Source organism: Larus michahellis, chromosome 3 (genome assembly GCF_964199755.1).
Source record: "Larus michahellis chromosome 3, bLarMic1.1, whole genome shotgun sequence".
Classification (NCBI taxonomy): Eukaryota; Metazoa; Chordata; class Aves; order Charadriiformes; family Laridae; genus Larus; species Larus michahellis.
The window spans coordinates 86747251-86770033 of NC_133898.1; the positions used below are offsets into that span (position 1 = coordinate 86747251).

Here is a 22783-nt window from a genome sequence, read left to right on the forward strand (position 1 = left end):
GATGGCACTTTCACCGCTACTACTGGCCTAATTTACTCATTTCACTGGGTTTACACAGTATTTCTATGTTTATCTGTTGCAGAAGTGAAGAACAGTCATAAATAATGTAGGAAGTCTCCTGATTATAAAGAAAACCATACGTAAGAAATTAAAAAAAAATATTTTACCAGTGGACTACAGCTGCATTTTACAATTACCAGGAATTGCAATGGCTTGATGAGCTAAATCAGGTAGCTTGTCTAAGCACAACAAAGTGAGCTGGAAAAATCAAATTCTTTCTGCAAATAGTTCTTGTACTGGGACCAGATCTCATAGTCTACTACAAGGTAGAAACAGCAGCAGCAGAAGAGGATGGGTGGGGAGATGCGAGGAAGGTGCTAGATGCCCAAGAAGCTGAGGTATATAAAAATGGTCCTTTGCACGCTATTCTCCTGGCAGCAGCAGCCTGCAGCACTAGGCAGACACCTATGCCGCCTCTGTCTAAAGCCAGCTCTGCTCAAAGAGCTCCAATTTTGTCAGAGCTGGGATTTTCAGCATTTCTGGGTTTGGAGACCTGAGGAAGGATTCAGATCAATATCAATAGACTTTTGTTTAGAGCTGCTGACATGGGTTTTAGTGGCAACCTGCTTGCACTAAGCCTCCAGCTGCGGGTCCAGAGGGCTGCCAGTTGCTCACAGCCCTGTGATACCCTTGATACCCCCTTAGATACCACAGAACTTCTCAAATAACACCAAGTGCCTGTAGTTAGGAAATTTAACAGAGCCTCACGTGTCTACACGGAGATTTCTACAGGTGATCAAGGTATGTATTATTCCTTTGTAACGTGTGGAGATCTACTCTTTACAGTCAATGGAGACCTGAGTTTGTTCTCCATGGTACACTGACAGTATTGACAGGGTCTCTTACTGAGACAATTCTGGTTTAAATTCTGGGTTTTTTTGTTCTCATCGAAACTGGCTATTTTTTTTATTGCTGTCTAAATTGTCGTTATGTCTAAGATTTATGCAGTTTGAGATTAAATAACCCATTAAGTCAGCTTTAAAGTCTGGTTTGATGGTGGCAGAAACAGCACATTCACCTGCAGCACACTGGCATCATGGTAACAACGTGCCATACTTACTACAGAAGAATACAAAGAGCAAACTATGAATTAAATGTTAGTGTCCACGTTTTCTTCCTGCTGATGTGTAAAACGGACTGCTCCGGAAACCAGTATTGCTTTTAACTGAGCCTTCGCTGTTCTTCATTACAAGACAGCAAGCTCCTCTCAGCCTATCAGAACATGGGACCAACAGGACATGTAGAAAATGTTCTTTGCACTTGGTCATCTGTACGTGGCTCCAGCCAATTCTTTTCGTTCCTTAGCTCTATCAACACCAAATTGCATTAGAAATTTTTTAAAAAATATATTTGCCAAAAGTGCATTATTAAGGGATTTCTTAATTTCCTTCTGATGTTGTACCTGAGAAGACAAAAAGGAAAATGCGAAACAGTCTATTTCATCTAGGTACTGACTACAGATTAAAGAAAAAGCAGGAAGAAATAAAAAATGATACTGGACTAGGCTGGACTTGAATGATCTTGGCTGGGGGAAAAAGAAATGACCGTGGACAAACTTGGAAAGCTTAAAGACAGCGTACAATTTATCTAAGTAACTTTATTCACTTGGATTAAGCCTGCAAAGCTTGGTGCTTAAATAGGGTATATAGTCCCAAATTTGGGTGTTGTAATGGGCATTTATCCTTGGATGAATAAAAATGAAGCAGAATTTGTGCCTCCTATTGCAAATACCTAAATATGAAAAGTTGGGTTCTAAATATTTGCCTTTCTGGCTCAGAACAATTACCAGACATTATATTTTAAGGAGTACACTTTATAGCTTGCAAATAACAGTCATGTGTTTTAATGTATTTAATTTTACTGGCTTGGCTTTCACATATTTTAAGAGCTCTCTACCTCTCCTTGGCAACATAAGAAATTTATCTTGCCAGAGGGCTATAAAGGGTCTGTAAATGAAAATCAGGGCTCAGTTATTCTATTTCTGAACATCAAGGTCTCAGGTATTAGGCTGTTTGAGATGATTGTTACCTACCCTACCTTAATGTGAAAGTGGAATCATGCAATGAAGAATGTGCTGGGATGGGTGAAATATTCCCCCCTTCTGTTGTTGTGTTCTGTTTCCTTGCAGTTAAGAGAAGCATAAAATGTGCAATTGAATCCTGTTTGGTTGATATTAAGATAATAATTCCACGCACATACCCATACAAACAATGCTGCAATGAAAACTGAATACATTCCTGCAGCCTGTGAACACCCACAGTAAATAGCACTACTCTAAATTAACTAATAAAACTTTTCTAATTACGCATGGTAGAAAGGGTAAAGGAGAGTGATAGCAGGAAATTCCTTTTGCCTCATGCTACGGGTTTGGAAATGTGGTGACATCATTCCTATTGCCAGGCACTAGAGGAGATTATAATGGGATATAATTGTTGCTTGCTCATTTGATTGAACTCCAAAACTATATCAAATAACACTTAATTATACACATAGAATATCATTACAGAAGAGAACTCAGAACTGAGAGCTCAGTGTAAGCAGAAGCATTTAATAATTATACAACTCCTGTAGATGCAAATAGATAACTTGCTGCTAATTAGCCTGGAATTTTACGCTCATAATATCCTAAGTAAATCTAGTGAAAATTAGTCGGGAGCCTGAACATACAGTTTTACTATAGCTCCATCTGGTACGTGCCCTCTGATTACCCAGCACGTTGGCTAGCCGTTTGAGGGACACATTTGATATCTGGCCAAGTTTAAAGGTCTGCTGGAGGTAAAACAATGCCCACCCTTTTACAAGGGGATCATTGTTGCTCAACAATAAAGCTCTCTGGCTTATTTGAATGTCAACAATTCAGAAAAGTTGATGTTTTGAGCCATCAAATAAAATGTTTTTGTGAAACAGTTTATTATTTCAGTGGTAATTATTTGAATCATTCATGGTAAAGGATGTTTGCTAATGAGAGCTTGGCTGCTGTAAATTCCAGGGAGACTGAATGCTCTTTGTGCTGACAAAAAGGCCCAAATCACTGGAGAGCGACTGACTGGACAAATCATTCATCTATGCAAATGCCAGCTGAAATGGTCAGATGCATTTATTACCCTCCTCATTATAGTAAACAAGGCAGGAATCGTGACTGGCAGTTATCAACTTGCCCTGAAGTGTGATTTGTTCTCTTACCACTATTTAAATGAGAGGAAGAAAGGCATGCCACCAGGGACTTTGTTGGTTTATAAAAGAGTAAATGTCACATAGCCCGGTGCTTAAAGACTTTTGATTGACAAATGTTTTATTTGACATATCAAACAATAATGGTTTTCATATCAAATAGTCCATATTTGTTAGCAGAAATTTAACCCTTGGAAGAGCGAGAACTGATTTTTCAGCCTGCTCTGAATCCAGATGGAAAGTTAGAAGTGAAAAGAAAGTCTAACTGGGTGGACCGGAAAGACTCACGCAGTACTGTAAAAAGATGGTTTTTAATGGAGGCTTCAAATGAACTGCTGTCTTAGTTGCATCAAGGAAGCATCTCACATTGGGAAGGCTAACTAGCGTATAGCAGAAGGAAATAAACCAGTGATTTTTTCCTAAAGGAAATACAATAGCAGTTTGAGACATGTAAACAGGACCTGCCTCATCCTCAAACTCTGTTCCTGGGACATTTATGCTTGCATTTAGACAGGATATAGCCTGATTTGTTTGAGGAATGTACGGGTTCGATAACCAGAAATATTACTGAAAAAAATAAAACCAAACACAAAAGAAGCAAACCAGAACACAAATTAGAATTCATTTTAACAAGTACAGGTTTTCGTGTTGGGGATATGTCATTATTGAATATGAACCCATTATTATATAGGTGACTCTAAGACCCTGTATAAATATTTACAAAATCATATGTCCTCTGGTGTTAAACAAGAAATAAATTACATATGATTAAATGATGCTCCACATCATTTGCTGATGATGTCTTTTCACCTCTGTTAGTTGGTGCAAGGACCAGATTGAAAAAGCATGTATGCTCCATCCAAATGTGAATGTACACTTCGATTGTTTGCGAATGATCTCTTTCAGCTTTACAGAAGCAGGAGGACAAACTCTGAGTCAGATCCTTTAAACTATTTCCATCCAGATCAGTAAACTGGTTCTCAAGAATGAGATCCTGAAACTGAGGAAAAATGAGAGATTGTTAGGTATTGTAAGAGGAGAATAAAGCTCTTTGATGATGACTTTCAGGGAGGGGGGTGGGGAGCGATCCCACCTGCTTATATCTTCTAATCTATGCATACCGTTGAACTGAGATTCTGCAATCCAGGTAGCCTGGCAGAGAAATACTAAGTGGAAAAGAAGCTAGAAAAAGTGTATTGGAAAGATGCTTTGGGTTATCTCGTAAATATAGTGTGATTTTAATAATAGTATGAATATGAATAATACTGCTTATTAGCTAGCATGATGGAGGAATTTAAAACAAACAATGTCTATATAATGCTTTATGGCTCTTGCGAATCAAATGTTAACTGATTCATTTTCTCATTAGCTCTGTGAAGTAGTATCATTAATCCTCCTTTGTGATGGGAGAGCATCTGCATACATAGATAGGTGATAGATATCTAAGGTCACTCAGCTGGCTACAGCAGACCTAGGTGTTACTACCTAGAGCATCTGATTTCCACTTGTGTGCGTAGCTATTACTGTATGCCAGGACTATGCACAGAGACACTTCCTACACGCTGAAAATGGATCACCACAGCATTTGCTTGTACTGCATACCTCTGCTATCAACATTTAAAGGTCCCTGCCTGTTAACATCATAAAAAAAGCACTTCTTGTCATTGTAGCTATCACTACTGTCATTAGAAATATAGGATTTTCCATTCTGATCTGAAATAAAAATTAATTCCAGTATCCAGTGTGTGGAGGCAGGTTAGCCTGGCGCTTCAGAGTAATATCCTTGGCCAGTTGGGCTGTGCTGCCTTGCATATGGAAGGAATAATTCTCCATAGATATCCTGGAACCACAAGGACATCTGGTGAGATACACACCTTGCAGACAGAGGACTACAAATATTCTTGCTGATCACAAAATAATCCAACAGTAGTATTTGATTTTGTGACATCATACAAAGATATCAGAAGATAATTACTGCAAATATAGGAAAGAAAATATTCCCTTTTTTCTAACATAGCTTCTATGATTAGATTTAAGTGCCCTCTTGCGTTTCATTCCTAATGTAGTCAGAATACACATATGAAAAATAAAAAGTCATTTGTTACCAGCATCCTCTTTATAGGCATTTTGAGATTACCCTTCTGTCTTGGGATCTGGCCAGCTCTTATTTATGGGAGTCTCTGCTGTGTCCCCATATTCCCCTTTTATCATCCTCATGCTCCTGATTTCTTCCTCAGTCTCTCAGAAGATGCCGTGCTTAAATGCTCCCATCGGTCTGCCATCAATCTCCTTCAGACCTGCCACGTCATTCCAGAGCCGTTGCTTCTGCAGGTCTTGAGGGTGCTGTCACAAGGGGCTGATTTAACGCAGTGGAAGAGGCAGACAAATGGTTAGCTGCAGAGACAGGACAGGCCAACGGAGCTTTGTAAAAGCTATAAAGAGCATTCTTGGTTTCGAGGATTTTGCAACTGAAGAAGGCAAGGTGCTAATGAGGCAGGGAGGAGCACCTGCTCTTCGATGACATTGCTGGCCTCCACCTTCTCCACTGGAGAAAAAGTTAAAGGAGTTGATTAATATAGTTCAGCAAGGTTTCAGGATTAATTTTCAGGAATGTGAAGTAATCAACATTTTCTCAAGCAGTTAGTATGTTCAGTCAATAACAATGCCACCTTCAGGACTAACTATGTGCCCAGAATAAGTGATCATCAGGAAGACAGGGCCAGGACAACACTCAGTCTAAAGGGTTATAATAATAGGAGAGGGAAAAATCTCTCCAACAACACTGAATATCTTTCATTAATGCATACTGGAAGCTAACAGTAGGCAGCAAAAAAACCTGTTTCATTTTGCCTGTAATTCCAAGTAACTTGGTGTCCCCTGCGTGGAGGTGAGCGGGCTGCAAACACATAAGCAGTTTTCTGTGTATCCCAAACCTCCTTAATCCGTGCAGGAGCTGCAGATGTCACTGCAGCTTCAGGCTTGGACTGATGATCCTTAGCCATGCCCTCCAAACAGTAAGGAAAGCTTTTGGTGCCAGGAAGCAAAGAAATCAATAGATTAAAAAAAACCCCAAACACGGCTCTTCTGGTGAAACTGCTGTATTTAAAAGCTAAGAATGAAATTGCGCTGCCATGAAAAACATATTCCAATGTTCTTAGCAACTGCACACTGTTACCTTGTTTTTAGATGAACTAATTAATTACAGTACCAGCAACTCACTGGCAAATCTCAGACATGATATGTTGGAGGAAAAAGCTCCAGGAAGAACTGACCTACCTACGATCTTCCTTAAGCGACTTTATAATGGAGTAATTCCAGTCACTTCAAAGGAGTTACCCTCATTCAGAAGTGTATAAATCAGTGCAAAAGTAGGCCAAATATTTTATATATATTTGTTGTCAAAAACTATTTAGCAGTCATAGTTATGTGAAATCATTGGCAGATGTGCTGAATAGCCAGAAACCGAAGGGGGAATGGAACAAATAAAACAAACTATGATGACATTTCTACATTAAAAAAAAATGTTCCTTACACAGTCTGATCTGTATCCAATACCAAGATATTAATACCAGTCTTTTCATTATTCAGAAGTCTTTCAGCAACTGCATCCAAATTAACATAACCATCTATTTCCATGTGAGCAGGAATTCATGCTAATTGTACCTTAATTCCCCGGATGAATAATTGAGGTATCAGATGCAACAGCTCGAAAACCTAAATCTTGTTTAGTGCTAAAGTAACAAGGTCTAAGCCTTAAGTTAATCAAGAAAACTATACATAGGTCTTCATTAACATACCGGGAATCAATCCACAGCTGATAAAATCACAAACCATGCAGGTTTAACAGTATGCGACTCTATCATACTTAACTCAGTCTGAACACATCTGAGTCTTTAAAGTTTCACAGCGTTGGTAATTTCATAGCTAGGAACCATCATGTCCCATTATGCTATGAGTCCTCTTTCCAAAGCGATAATGATGTGTGGATGTGGAAAAGGGATTATTTTAAAATGATACCTAGTTTTACTTGTTTGGGATCAGCTAGCATTTACTCCTGCTTCACTGTATTTCTCCCTGGCAATGCTGCACAGAAAACTTATATGTAGATGTCCGGCCCATCATGATTCATCTGCACACTGGTATGACAATATGTTGCTTGATATTGCTGCCTATTCACCCTCTCTCTGTAAATATTATCTAGATTACAAACCCGCTTCATCAACTATGTAAACCAGCCAAATTCTTGCAAGAAAATATGATAATTTCAAAAGCTAAAATATGCAAAATAGAAGGGAGCTAGCTAAATAAACTAAGACCTAAGAGTTGGAGAACTATGTGTAACTAACAGCACACTTGTTTCTGACTAGCTGTCAGACGGAAATAGAGCATTCAGCTCACTAAGGTAGAAAATTCCAGTATAATTAGTAGGCAAGAATGAAAAAAACCCCGAGATTCTTGGCTTTTATATTCTGATTGTTTGAATGCCAACACAGTACCCATGCATACTTCAGAAATGACTTAGTCCAGTGGTTTCTATTGCTGTAGCAAATTCATCACCAAACAGAGAATGCTTGGGTCAGACATACGGCTGTATTATTTTATATTTGCACTGTATCATACTTAAGGGACTTTCACAAATTAAGAAGATCAAAAGCACTTCCTGCCAATGGGGCAGCATGTGTGTGTGTGTGTGTCTGTCTGTGTCTGTGTGTGTGTGTAACTTTGAGCTGTTGGTATAGCAAGGAAAGGCAGGTGGCTACAAGCTTCTAGTCAGAAGCTGAAGCTCATTAAGTCTGTCCTGAAATTGGCTGCTAAAAGCTTATATATTTAGGGAAGCAACAGTCTCTTTTCTTACACATTACCTGCTGGAAACAAAAAGCCGAAAGAACACAACTAGTGACTTCTTGCGAGTTTTACACACCCACCCTAGCAATGAGTCCTCCTTCTCAATCCATTTTCTCTGTTTGCTCAACTTTCTGGAAAAATGCTTGAATGTCAAACTCAGTTGGATGACCTGAAGTCATTTACCCTCAACTCTGGGAGGCCTGAACTTCTGCTGATGAATAGACCTCATCTCTTTGAGAAGATAGGTTTCTTTTTTGTGCCCTTGCTTGCTGAAGAGGACTCATTAGGTTAACCAAGAGGTCATTAGGTCATTAACTGTCCAAGTTGTGGTAGATTTCCCATGACTTTTTAGGGCTTGTATACATTCAGAGCTCCCAGGCTTTCCTTCACTAAAATTCAGGAATAATTTGTTTTAAAAGAAGGCAGTGAAATAAGATGCTGAATTCTAATGCATATTCTGAACTCTTCCACCACAAAATAAGCTTTGCAATGTTTTGTATATTTCATCTCCTTTCATTTGTTTGTGGTTTTTTGGTTGGTTGGTTGTTGGGCTGTTTGGTTTTGGGTTTGTTTTTTTTTTAATAAAACACAGCAAGCAGTAAAACCTCCTCAATTTTTCATGGGTAAATTTTCTTATGTTGTCTTTTAATACATCACTTTTACTTTTTATACTTGTATGATATCTTTAGCAGTGATACTAAGCATATGGTTTTACTGTTGGCGTATTTATATGGCTGAAAGCAGCTATTCTGCATGCAGTGGATGCACCTGCTATTTCTGAAAGAAAACTTTTGCACATCTGATCCATCACATTGGATGTCTAAGACATCAGTTGCAAAGCACCACCACCAACTTCTCCATTCATTGACATTGATAACAATGCTCACATTGATCTGATTGGAACAGCGATATGAGCTTCACAGTACTTCTTATAGTTTTCCAGGTTTCTCACCCTTGGGTGGAATCATCTTACTGTTTAGCATCTGTAACTCTTCAGCGCTGCTGAGCTCTGATTTGACTCATCATGCCATTGAAAAATGCGGCAGCAGTGGATGAGCACAGGCAGCTTTGTAGCCATGGAGCACAACTGACCTATAAAAATATCTCTGGTCATATGAAAATATTATAAAGGGTTTAAAATAGTTATGTGATGTTTGATGAGAGGCTAACAATGTCTTTTTGTGAGGCTAAATGACACATCTGTATTGAAATCAATATGGCTCAGATCTGCAAACTCTGGAGTACTGCACTGCAGCTGTATCTATTCCCTTGGTTTTTGTGCTAAAAAAATGCACAGTGTGGACATTACACACATCTATCTCAAAACTACCAGTCATCTGCTCCTTGTTGCCAGTCAGTTCATACTGCCATTATGCAAGAAAATATTAAATGGCTGATACATTTCTAAAGAAAAAGTACTGGCATGATAAAGGAGACTTGAACTGATTAACAATTACTACCAATAAATATCATAAGCCTGATAAAATAGTCATGCTAATTGTTAGAACTTTCCTTTCATCATGAAATTACAGTAAGACCTTGTTCAAATGTACCTTGCAGCCCTCTAGTTGTTATGAAGAAGGAATCAATTGTCCCTGTTCCTTGAGCGTACACGCCTGTGATACTCTTCTGCACTCCTAGCAGGCTGCAAGGAAAGCCTAGAGACTAGAAGCAGCCAACAGTGCACCAGGAGCACTTAGCTTTAGAAATCTGACATTCAGAAGGTTAAAGCAACAGGTCCGGTTTGAAGAAGGTAGGTGCTTTGCCAGAATTGCCTCTGGGAAAGTTTTTATGGCATAGACACCTAGAGCATTTACTTGTCTGCTGGAACAGAAAAATGGCGGTAGCCCAAGGGCTAAGGGAATTTCCTACTTATTCTTTCAATTGTTATTCAGATGTCAATGTTACTGTATATCTTGCTAAGATGTTATACAGGTTTTACATTCCCACTCTTAAATTTCAATTGAATGCAGTAACAAGCTGTGCAGTGTCAACACAAAAGCTTAATAAGATTCTATCTATCTCTGTCTCTTTAGATCCCTATATGAAGCCTATTTCTGGTTAAAATTAGCATATTATCCTTACTGGATCCTACTGCTGCTGACAAAGGATTCTGATTTATAACTTGTCTGAAGGTTCTTGCACAACAACCTCCTTGTATACAGTAGATTACACTATCTCAGATTCCCTAATCCTCATTAAAAACCTCACGAAGACCTCAGTCAGCACATCCTTCCCAGGCTTTAGGATTATTGCTCATATTTCTGCAGAAAGACAAAAAGGAGAGAGGAAAGATTTTTAACCATGATATGCCCAGGTAATACGGTATTTTAATAAACTGGGCTTTTCTCATTCTTTATGCTTTTTCCTTAAAGCTTAATTACATATCATGCGGAGTGCTTCCACAGTAAGGGCAGTGCTTAGCCATTCAAACGCTGAAACTGTTATTGTTCTATAATTTGATAATGTATACTAGGTACTTCACAGGAGACATAACAAGGCATTGCCCTTGCCCCAGCAAGTCTATAGCCTAAATTGTGTGTGATCTACCGAGAACCAGTGCCAAACAGCACAGACACAGATGAAATACCGCAGTAGTTTAATCGTGTATAAAATTTAAGCACATACTTGTACTGTGGCACATTCTTCTCTTTATCTTTTAATAAAAATACAGGAAAATAAAGATAAAATGCAGCAAATATGGTTACCTATCCAACATGCCGTTTTCATAGAGCATAGCAGAGAGGGGATGCTACGCAAAATATTGTTACATGGGAAAAAAACCTCATATGGAATAACAAATTTCCCCTGAAAAAAATAAGAGTTCGAGCTGCCAAAGAAACCAATGACTTGTTAGGCCCGGCTCATGGAAACACCTACAAATATGTTTAAATTTACTCAGTGAGGAGTTTCATTGACTTAGTATACTTTCTCTTCCACTTCAAAGAATATATGTAATTTCACATATCAAAAAGCAGTAATGCCAGTCCAAGAGGCAGTGAGATGTTTCCCATGCTGGGTTAATATCCTGGGATGCAGAGGAAGCCAGAGAGAACAACTCACACCAACGGCAACAGTGTTATGCATACGCATTCAGCGCTGCTTTGCAGTTAACACTTGGCTAAGTTTGTTGTATTAAAAATAACTCACAGATTAAAATGATGTCATTATTTTTGGGGTTCAATTTAACATGTTAAAATACAAAGCTTTGCAAAGTGATAACAAAATTCAGATCAGTTTCCTGCTGGGAACAGGAACTGGTGACTGGTTTTTTGCATGATTTATTTATTTAAAAAAATGTTTTCTCAACTGATATGTTAGAAATAGCAACACAGGCCTCTTTTTTTTGCAAACTTAACTAGTGTTACCCTGTTTTCAGGAGAAGCTGTTGACTAACTCCTTACCCAAGGTTCAGGTAAGCTTCATTGCTTAATCACCAGATTCTTCATTCTCACTAAAAATTGCTTTGCTATGTGTGCTTTTTTCAACAACCACCTTGCCTGGAAAAGTGGATCTGGACATCTTCTGGGAGCGTAGAACATAAAAGAGCCTTGGAGCTCCCAACCACCAGACACAATAGCTGTTGTGGTGGGATCTTTACCTCCTCCTATGTAAAGTTTCCCTCTGGACATTTTTATCAGCCACCACAATGGCGCCTTGTGGTGACAAGTGAGTTAAAGTACCTGACTGTGGATCCAAGACCCAGCCACATGTCTTGGGAGTCAAAAGTAATTGAAATGTCACTGGTCGTATCATTCCCTTGCATGCCTTTGGTAGACACAGACATAACTTAATCACATTTAACCACACCAGTTATATGGCCTTCCCATTCTTCATACTTAATTTTGAAATTACAATATTCCTACTGAGTTCAGTAAGATTTCCCCCTAATGAGCAAGCCATAGCACTGCTTATCATAAGGACCAAAAGCTGAAGGAGAAGCAGGATGCTGTTAAGACATGAATTTGGTGATTACAAAGTTTGATTAACACACAGAAGATAAATCTCACTGTTATTTTACAAATGGAAGGTTTCCTGTACTGTTGTACCAGTGTATTTCATTCCAACACAAAGGACCCTTTTTGGAACATATTCTAGCCCTAGCTTTGTTGCTGATGTGTATGTAGAAATGGGTATAAAGTGTTTATGTGGCATAGCTCACTGGAAATTATCCGCCAGCTCCAGATGCGGATAACTGTTGAATAAAAACAGATCATCAATTGATTTTTACAAAGGCTGTGGAATGATAATCTGACAGTAATTTGGAGCACATCTTGAATGCACACAGCCTGGATTTGAGACAGCAGCCTAGACAAAAAGGACACTGTCATCCAATGTCATCTGTCCCCTTCGATAAATACTAGCATCTCCCCGTAGTTTTAAAAATGCTACCTGCTGTCGGACAACCTCTGTGAATAACGATGAAGTTGGTTCTGTAATTTGTCTAGCCTGGTATGGATGCGTTCAGAAATAGCACATCATATTTGCCATCTGAAAGCTTGGGGATAGCCTACACTAAGTGGAGAGAGGTGCACCTCCAAAGAGCAGTTATCTCTTGTGTATCTTAGGCACCTGTCATAGGAGTGAATGAGACATGGCTGGAGGCAGCCATGTCTCCCCATGGGTTATAGAATAAGCCTAGCAGACTAGATCAAACATACAACCTTTACGAAGCTAAATTTAAGTGATAATTCCAGCATTTGTGAACTGGAGGGTGAATGGAGAGAAAAACTTTTCTTATCCTTCTATCTTCTGCACTGACACGGAACTCAATATCGTCTTAAAATAAACACTGTATAGGAATGATTTGGTCAAACATAGACTTCTGTACAGATACCTGAACTAGCTGCCTGCTTTCCCTTTGTAGCCAATAGATAGAAATGGATGTTCTTAGGTTCCTGTTCCTAGGTGATACATTTCATGCTAAAGTAGAAGTCTTAAATGGGTTAGATAAATTGTGCCTTCAAAGTGTCCCCTTCTCTTAATTGACCAGAAAGGGAGCATAGTATATGTACAAAAACCAAAATGAAAATAATAAAATAAACAAAACAAATCACAAAAATTTAGCTTCATATCTAACCCATTTTCTGACTCATCAAACTTATTCATAGTCTTATTTCTGATTTTATTTTTTTTGTATTATGAATTCAAATTTTGGGGTGGACACTGTCTGTGAAGGTGAGTATTGAAAGCACCTTTATAAGCACTCTGTAGCTACCCCGACTGTAGGGTAGGTGTGAGGCTAAGTGCCGCACAAAGGCACGCTACGCCGCTGCCACTGGAACCTGAAAAGCCTACCTTCCTCCTCTGTAGAAGAAATGCCTTAAAAGTTGGGGCTAAAATTGCTATTTTAAAATAGGACAGTGGCTTCTAAAATATGTATTTCTGTATATTTCTGTGCGTGCAGGTACATGAATCGCCTACAAACCGGTCACCCTGGCATGTCTGCTTCTGGAAAGCAGGGTTGTGTAGCAGCCTGCCTGCCACTACAGTTAGCAACACAGAAGCACTCTATCCTAAATTTACAGATTTCTATACTTGGCATTTATGATAAACGTATAGAATTTATATTAAAGCATTATATAAAAAGTACCTTAGATGTCAAGTATTTTGACTCTTTTCTGTTTTTTTATAATTATTTTTGACCACGTAGTCAAAGTCAGCATCACTATTTTCTACTGTAACTGAACGGTCCCAGGTACCATCTTAATGTGGAGCATCCATCGCCGGAGACAGGATGAGGCCAGACGGACTGACAGCAATTTTGTGGATCACCTCAGGAGCTGGAATCGGAAGTGGCGGTTGGGAGAGAAGGCACAAGTGCTTGGGCATGCGTAGCAAATTAGAGGATATGGAAGCAAAACATGACACTTCCTCAGCAATATGCCAGTTAGGGACCCAAGAGGCACCACAATTCGCTGGAGCAAGCGCTCATTAAGATCAATTAAAATCAGGGCTGCCCTTATGACACGCCAGGGACTCGAAAGCCCCACGTTAAAAGCATGATCCGGTTGGGCCAGGGCTTAAGGTGAGACATACGGAGGAGCTAAAAAGTGTTGTGAGGAACCAGGCCGGGGCTTGCCAAAGGGCAGGCGGGCTTCCACGGCCGCTGAGGGAGAACGAAACAAGCCAGAGGGGGCTTGAGCCACAAACAGTACCGGAACAATAACGGAACAGCAACACCCACCCACCCCACCCCCCCCGCTTCACTTTTTGCAAGTAAAATAAAGAACGGGCCACCGGGCCGAGCCCAGGCCTCCCGCCGGGGCCCGCCTGCCGCCGCCCTCAGCACGGCAACGGCAACGGCAACGGCAACGGCAACGGCAACGGCAACGGCAACGGCAACGGCAACGGCAACGGCAACGGCCATCCCGCGCGGAGGCGCGGGCACGCGCAGCTGCCGGCCCCGGCCCCGGCCCCGCCCCCGCGGCCGCCCGCCGCCGCCGCCGCGCCTCTTCCTCCGCCGCTCCGCCCCCGCCGCCGTGCGGGGCTTCCGGCGGGCGCCTGGTACGGCGGCGGCGGCGGCCCGAGCTGCTCCGCCCTCCGGACGGGGTAGGGTGGCGGCTCCGCGCCGGCGGGGGAGGGCCGGATCGCGCCGCGCCGCTCAACCGGGGCCCCTCCCCTCGGGCCGCGGCCGCGGGAGGGGGACAGGGCGGCAGGTGGCGGGCCGCCCACCTTCGGCGCCCCCGCCCGGCCTGGCAGCGCCGCCGGCCCGCCGGTTATCGCGGCGGCGGGGCCGGCGCAGGTGTCGGTCGGAGGAAGTGGCCCGGCGGTGGTTGGCGGGGCCAGGGCGGGCTGTCGGCGCGTCGGGGAGGGAGGGGAGCCGGCGGGCAGCGGCGGCAGCGGGGCGAGGGTGTCCCCTGGGCCTCGGCGAGACCCTGGGTGGAGCGCAGGTGCCCGAGGGGTGCGACGGGATAGGGAGGAGAGGGAGCGGGGCGGGAGGAGCAGGGATGGAGGCGGAGGGAGCTGGGGCACCGCGGGCGGTGCAGAGCCCCGGGAGCGCCGGGCCCGCCTCAGTAGGCGGGAACCGCCCCGCGGTCCCTGTGGTGTTACACGGGGTACGTGTACCTGGTTACCCCATTGCCCGACCACAACACGACAGAAGCAGGGTGGGAGCTTAACTAGCAATATTTATTTTTATTATTTTTTATTATTTTTTTTTAGGTATGTACTTTGGGGTGCTTCACTTCGTGTGAGTTGTTGTCAGTGCAGGCTGATGAAGGGACAGTGGGAGGTAACGGCCGGTGGTGCAATGAGGAGGCAGCTGACCAGCAAGTAAATACTAGACAAAATATGACCATATGGAGAGGTAGTACAACGTTGTGAAGCGAAAAATGAGCAGACAAATGCACTTAAGTTGCATATTGAAAGTAGTATTGAATAGGGATATATGTATGTATTTTTGGGGGGTATGAGGAGGACGGTTTCACCATAGCTGGAAGGGCAGTTGTACAAAATGAAGTGGTGTAATGCTGGTGCCTTCAGGCTTTGCATAAAATGAGTCATTTCTAAAAGGGGCTACCTGATGATGATTTACCCATGTTGAGAAACAGTTTCTTGTTACGTGTGAACGCAATCTCTAGAAGGCCGGGTGGTCACCTGGAGCATGTAATAGATGCCTGAGGAACTTTTGTCTCCATTACACCATTATGCCAAAACATGCGATGCGTTCTGGTCCTAGCAGGAAGGAACAGGCAATCCGTGAAGTAACCTGAAATTCTTGGATTTTGCATGTTTTGGTGCTCATGACAGCAACACAAGCAAGATTTTAAGTAGATAGAATTGTCATAATGTTCCTTTTTTTTTTTTTTTGAAACTATAAATTTTTAAGTTGCAAATACGTAAAATAGCTATCTTCTTAGTGCCAGAACACATTACAGGAATAAACACAGCAAGTAGGACCTGAGTTTAAAGCATACTGAAAGAGCTTATTAATTTTTAATTAATATTAGCTTCTAGTTTCAACAAGTTGAGTGTAGATGTTGGTATAATCTAGGTAATTAACAGCGAGAGATGCTAACCTGTGGTAAAAATACGCTGTTTTAGGCCCTAATGTAAGGATCCAGTATTCCCTCTGTGCATTAATGTACAAAGATAATTAAGAGATTTTCGATTTACCATCTTTTATCTAAGACGCATATGTTAAATTGCATTAATCTTTCTTCAGAGACAATACAATCTATTCTTTTTGTCATTTATATGTTCTTTGTAATTTGTCAATGTTGCTGTTTCTTTTATAGTCAAATGAAAGAAAACTCTGCACAGTACTCCCAAATGTGAGATTAGCAAAGCAGGCGTAAAGAGGAATTACTACCTCTCTGGCTTTAAAAATCAAACCTGGTGTATACATGACTTGTATATACAACATTTGCTTCTCTTGAAATAGTACAAACTCATGTCTAACATACACAATGCCAGGGATGGCTCAGGGACGAAATATGCCATCATTCATTTTTTTCTGTGTGTAACAGCTGTTACTGGTTACGTTTTTACATAACGACCTTCACTTTGCAGCCCCTCCAAACCCCCAGTATTTTTTTGTATATTTCCCTCCTTTTCTCAGCAGTCTGGCTGGTGAATAACTAAGTACAAAATGAATATGTACAATAATCATTAACAGGAGGGGTTGCTTGGAAGCTGGAAAATAGATCTGTGTACATAAACTCCCAGTAAAAAGAGGCAAAATAGGCTGAAGAGATCTAGAGCTTTTGAATGCTTTAAGTTTAATTAGTGCCTGTTCCAATGATATCTGTAGAGAAACCATAAGACATTTTCCTTTATCAAGGTTTGTTGTGTTTGAAAGAAGGAAATAGTGAATTACAGTCTTAGAAGGCTTTCTGTATGTATGAGAAGAAGGGGTTAATCATAATAGAAAAAGGGAATTTGCTTATGTAAGTGAAATAGTTGTCAATTAAATAATGATCAGAATAGGAGAGATTGTAAATAATGTGATGGGCTCTAATGTATTTTCAAAGAAGGTAGCCTCTCTCTCTCTCTTAGGCAAGTTTTATTCCAGGTCCAGTCCAGTCTGGTTCTCTGGAGTCCTGTCGGTCTTGTAAAACTAGAGGTGACATTTCCATGGCCCTTCGAGCTGGTCTGACTTGGGGCTCTTGCAGTTCTACTCTCCCCTTAAGTCAGCACTGACTTCGTGTTGGTTCGAGGAGATGACCAGACTGAAAACTACACTTGCTTGCGGGAGTGGTTGGTGTCTGGCTGGAGGAGCCCCAGGACTCATCTGGCTCCCCAGCAGCACTGTCTGGAGAGGTAGCTGTGAAGCAGAGAGGGACAGGCCTGTGCAAGGCAGAGCTCAGGCAGCGCCAAGAGAGTTTGGGGAGTGGGATCTCGTCTGGAAGTGCAAATTGGGCATGTAGGCATAGGATAGCACCTGACAATGTCACTGTAGTGTGTTGCCTTATGTTTCTAACCAAACTGTTGTGCCATCTGTGGTGACCGCTGAGGGTCCTGATATTTAATAGAGGCATTTCAATCTATGTAATGGTATCTTGACAGAAAAAATATTAGGACACGAAAGAAACCAAATAGAAGAAGTAGAAGGCTGCTGCTTGGGAGGATACGTTTAAAAGAAACCTTCATTAAGCTTCAGTTTGGCATAATTATGCCTGTACAAAAGAAAATGAATAATACGCAACAGGCCAAAGATGCTGACAGAGATTGGAAGGTGTAGTTGCATAGGCCCAAATGGATCTCTTAAAAATAATCAAGCAGTTTGGGGGAGAGGGGACTTTTCCACATAAACTTTGCATGTACATGAACTGCTCTGCTCCAGGGCTGTTTATCCTCATGCTTTGCATAGGCCTGAGTCTGGATTTTCATCTTTTTTTTGCAAAGTTAAATCCCTTTAATTGGAAATCGGGTTGACCTGTGGTAGTTCCTGAAAAAAACCTCTCTATATCATCTGGTCCTACTGATCTGCATTTAATGTAATTCTTTCACTAGCTTATTATCCTTCAACCTCCTGAGCAATTTTTCATTTGTCTTTTAACTACACACAATTCCTGATGCTTCTTTTAAAATGCCAAAAGAAGACTTTCTATTTCTATTGTAGTCCTAATGCTTATTTTTCCTTCTTTTATAATAGTTTTCTGTTTCCTTTTACTTGTTATAAACTACTAAATCCTATATTGCTTTTAACTCTTGAGAAGTAATTTTCTTCCACTTGTATTGCTTTTTTAGACAAATATGTGAAAAACTGGAAACTGTATGCTTTGCCTTGTTTCTTCCTACTTCATAACTTTTGAGCTTGTTGACTGATGTCAGACAAAGTGGCATCAGTCTCAAGGATATCAAATATTTACAGGTTATATGAAAATCATCACGTTGGTAGCGGGGGAAGGACCCTAATTAATGTTTCTGCTGATGGAAAACCTGCAGCATGATTGCAAGTTATCTGCTCTGTTAGACCCGACTTAAACTGAGCAGACAGTTCATGTATGGCTCTGAACCAGCCGGCGGTTATGCTGCCCTTTGACAAGCTGATAGGGGGCACAGCTGGGTTTTGCAGCAGCTCCGGGCTCTGGCCAGAAGCAGACTGAAGTTTGCAGTGCAGATGTGAAGTTGTGCAGGATGCGTATGTGAGATAAATAATTTGCACCTGATCTTGAAGTACCCCAACTGAACGATTCTTAAAATTGAGCTCTGTAAAGCCATAATTTCCATGGAACAGCCTTCAAACCATGTTAATCAGTGAAATTTTGAGTTAGAAGCTGGTGTATCTGCTGGTTGGCACACGATTCCAGGGCTTGACAGCAGTAAGTTTGTTGAAGTTTAACGTCTGTTGGCATATTCTGTAAATGGTTTTTTTTATGTTTTAAGAGGGGAAAAATCCAGAAGGAGAATGTATTTGTAAGCTTCACTTACATCTTACAGCAGCTCCATGCTAAAAAGATAAAATACCAATTTTCAGTTTGGAGTTGGTTTTTTGGGTGTTTTTTTTTTTAAGGAGGAGAGATTGGGGGTTGTGCTGCTTTTTCCCCAGTGCCTTTTCTAAAACTTTGTTCAACAGGATGTTTGGGGGAAATGTGACATTATTGGGTTTTGGCATTCCAGGAGAGCTTGAAGTAGATCCAGCCTATCGTCTTATGCATTCCCTTCTGCACTGAGTGTCAGGAGTAATTCATGTTGTTGACAGCTATGTCAACATGTGAAACTGAGTGAAGGACAGGAACTAAACAAAAAGCTAATAATAGAAGAGGCAAGAAAGTGAGAAGTGAACACTTCGTTAGTAAACTTTCTCGCTGTCACGAGTAAGAGGGTCAAATAGTGGAGCCTGTCCTTATCTGTTACTGCAAGCTCCTTCTTGCTGGCAACGTTCAAGCGAAAGAGCTGTTTGTACACCTCTGTGCGTTTTGTAAGTATTGGAAACAAGCAATCTACCCAAGAAACACGCACAGTGGATACAAGAGTTACTTCGATTCATCTCTATTTTTTTAATTATTTACCCTACTTTAAGCTTATGCTTCCAAAAACTCTATAAAGTATAATCTCACTTGTACCCATTGCAAACATTAAATATATGGTTTGTCTCCCAGGCAATGTAAGGCATGATGTTAGTTGTTGTTTCATGCATCTTCTGCAATAGAAGAGTAATTTCTGTTGGTTCAGTGATTACCGTACTATGTATCCCATGATTAACAGGCAACTCTAGTACAGGCTGTTGAAGAAACATTTATTCTATTTTGAGACATGCTTAGTCATCCCTGTTTTGGCCTCTAACAGGTTACGGGCGTTGCTCCTTATTCTTTCCTAGTAAATCCCATGGACAGGCTAATCCAAAGGTCAATTTGTGAGAAACAGTCTCTGGTACTGGAGGATGGGAATTCTGGAGTGCTATGTTACTGCCCAAGTGTCTTGTGTATCGCTAGCAGAAATCGGAGAATATGTTCCACGTTTCCTTGTGTGTTGGTAAATCTAACAGTTTACATCATGCAGGTATGGAGCGGCTGCTAAATATGGGACAAGCATATGTAAGAGGATCTTTATTAGTAGGGAATATGATACAGCCCTTCTGTGTCCTAAAGACAACATTCAGATATAAATATTTGTTCATCATTGTAAATAGAAAACTTTAGTAGAGGCTTACCTTTAATTTGTATTTTTCTAATCATTAAGCCTGCTTGTTTATTTGTGTTACTTGTTTATTGGTGTAGGCAGTGTAAAACACATTCGTAACCTTAATTACCTTAATTATTAGCATGTTTTGCGTTGATTTTTTCAGGTGATCTTGTGTGCATCTCTAGTACATTTTGTGTCTAACCGAATTGTTACATAAATGAAAATATTTTCTCTTGTCAGAAGTAAAATGCTTTCTATGGGGACTTCTGCTTCCGGTGCTGGGACTCTTCAGAAGGCTTACTTTGTTGCTTGGCTTAAAGGAAGATGATGTTGTTAATGAATTATGAGCATCCTTCATGAGGCTGGTGACCCTTCTGTCATTGGTGAATGCTGTCATGGACAACTTCAAAGGGTAAAGACAATATTTTTGTGAGATGGTTTCAAGCTAGTGCTGTGATACAGGAAGCGGTGGGTTAAGTTTTTGGTTTAGATTAACTGCCCAAAACTCTTTACACTCTTAAGACCATTCACAAATCATGGGAGGAAATTAAAGGAAACAATTTGTTGGAGTAGCTGTCCAATTTCTATATGAGCTGTCTTTGAAGGGCGTATTTACTTTTCAGCTCATAACGTAGTATAGATATACTTGAGCTGGCTTGAAGTGAACTAATTTGGGTCCTGGGAGATGTCTTGTTGCAGAATACAAGCAGTGAAGTAACTTGGGTTTTGTTGAGCTGTGTACTGCTGCAGCATGACCTGAATACTTTGTTTACAGTCAGTTTGTTTTTTTTGAAATACAGTGCAAGTATTTCAAAACTATACTACAAATAATTTTATCTGTACCTTCAGATACTTTACCGTTGTTTACTGCAAGGGCTAGATTTCATTTTATACTTGATTTCATTTCCATAAGTCAGTACAAGATTTTTTCTTGTTGTAAATCCCTGAAAATAATGCTTAATTTAATCATTAGTCTTTTTGTTGTTTGAGGGCTAGTTTTGGCTAATGTTTCTTCATAGTCATCTTTTTTTTTTCTTTAAAAACGTAGTAAATGGGAAGCTACACTTAGCTTCCAACTAAATAAAATGTAATAGTTTATTAATGTGTCTTAAATGTAATAGTTTATTAATGTTTTAGTGGCAGTATTTTGTTTAAGATGATATTTGAAAGTGTATAGTTTGCTTTCTAATGTCTTATCTGTTCACTATGTTTATGCATTCTGTGTTGTCAGCTCTTTTCCAAAACACCACAAGCAGTTAATGCACTTTATAAAGGACTCCTGACCTTTTGCATCTTCCTAAGTCATATCTAGATGTCACCAGTGTTTCCCATGTTAACAGTTCTGAGCATGTTTTACTATATGTGCCTTCGGCGCCGAGCTAGGACAGCGACGAGAGGAGAAATGAACAGCCGGAGGGCTATTGAATCAAACACCAGAGCCTTACCTATCAATGTTGAAATAGTTCAGTACGCCAAAGAAGTGTTGGATTTCAGCTCTCACTATGGTAGTGAAAACAGCATGTCATACACCATGTGGAATTTAGCAGGTATTCCAAACGTGTACCCGAGTTCTGGTGACTTTACTCAGACAGCTGTCTTTCGAACTTACGGGACCTGGTGGGATCATTGCCCTAGCGCTCGGCTGCCGTTCAAGAGGACGCCACCCACCTTCTGTAGCCAGGACTACGTGGAACTAGCTTTTGAGGAACCAGTTTATCCCACTGCAGTGCACATTCTGGAAACCTATCATCCTGGAGCTGTAGTTAGGATTTTGGCATGTTCTGCAAATCCTTACTCACAAAATCCACCAGCTGAAGTAAGGTAATTTTTTTTTCTCGTTTATGCTTTCCTGTAAGATGTTGAATACTACAAATAATGCTGTCTAGCGAACTTCTTCGTATTTCTCTATTTTATATCTGACCCACTAACATTTTCTTTATTTCTGTATGTTTTTAAAGCTGTGGTGACATGTTTTTATAGCAGCTTCAGAGATGTAGATTTTTTTGGTAGGAATTAATGCAAATCCTAATATCAGATGTGATGTGTGTAATGATAGTTTTTGTGTTAGAATTTTTATGAGCGATAATTATTACATATGTACAAAAATCACTTGTGAAATGGCAGTTCTTCTGCAATAAGAAAGGCAAATCGTTTAGAAGAGGCAGTGGATTCATGGTTGCTGTATCATCCTGCTTCAAGTAGCCATAAACTCTTTCTTCGCTCTGCATGCCTTAGGTTTTATGCATAGTACAATCAGGCACTATAACTATTCATGTGGAAATGAGGCTAAAAACAGAAGCACAGAACAGTCAGACAAAAGGTAATACCATTTGTATTCCTGTAGGATGTTGAATACTACAAATAATGCTTTTTCGCGAACTTCGTATTTCTCTGTTCTATATCTGACCCACTAACATTTTCTTTATTTTTGTGTGTTGTCTTTATTTCTGTGTGTAACAAAAGGTAATACCATTTGTCTGATCTTTATTTTTGGCCAGATAAAAGGGTGTGAGCTGCACTTCATTTTTACACTTGCTTCATGGACTAAAAGAAGCTGATTTCATCCTGTTGGTTTTCCTCATAGCAGGAACTCCTGATGAAATTCCAGTTGGGGGGACGGGAGTATGGGGACCTG

General features: G+C 40.6%; 1 protein-coding gene and 1 long non-coding RNA gene across 12 annotated transcripts in view; one reads left to right on the forward strand and one right to left on the reverse strand.

Moving 5' to 3' along the window:
• Positions 1–2588: 2588 nt before the first annotated feature.
• LOC141741131 (uncharacterized) lies at positions 2589–14505 on the reverse strand. 2 transcript variants are annotated; one of them, XR_012586280.1, is made up of 4 exons: positions 14350–14504; positions 13670–13859; positions 5337–5776; positions 2589–4231 (listed from the first exon to the last, which is right to left on the reverse strand). It is a non-coding gene; the product is annotated as an uncharacterized LOC141741131 (long non-coding RNA). The 2 variants fall into 2 exon arrangements; XR_012586279.1 differs by having other exon boundaries at positions 2589–5776; positions 14350–14505.
• Positions 14506–14557: 52 nt separating this feature from the next.
• The window catches only part of FBXL4 (F-box and leucine rich repeat protein 4), a 67724-nt gene continuing 59498 nt past the window's right edge, over positions 14558–22783 (forward strand). For 3 of the 10 annotated variants that reach the window (XR_012586277.1, XM_074581065.1, XM_074581073.1), the window contains exons 1-3: positions 14640–15351; positions 20389–20560; positions 21380–21969. Coding sequence is in view for 8 of the 10 variants with exons in the window: in XM_074581065.1 (XP_074437166.1) it covers positions 21461–21969 (509 nt within the window). In the remaining 2 variants the exon portion in view is untranslated. The other 7 variants (XM_074581066.1, XM_074581070.1, XM_074581068.1 and 4 more) reach the window with 7 other exon arrangements.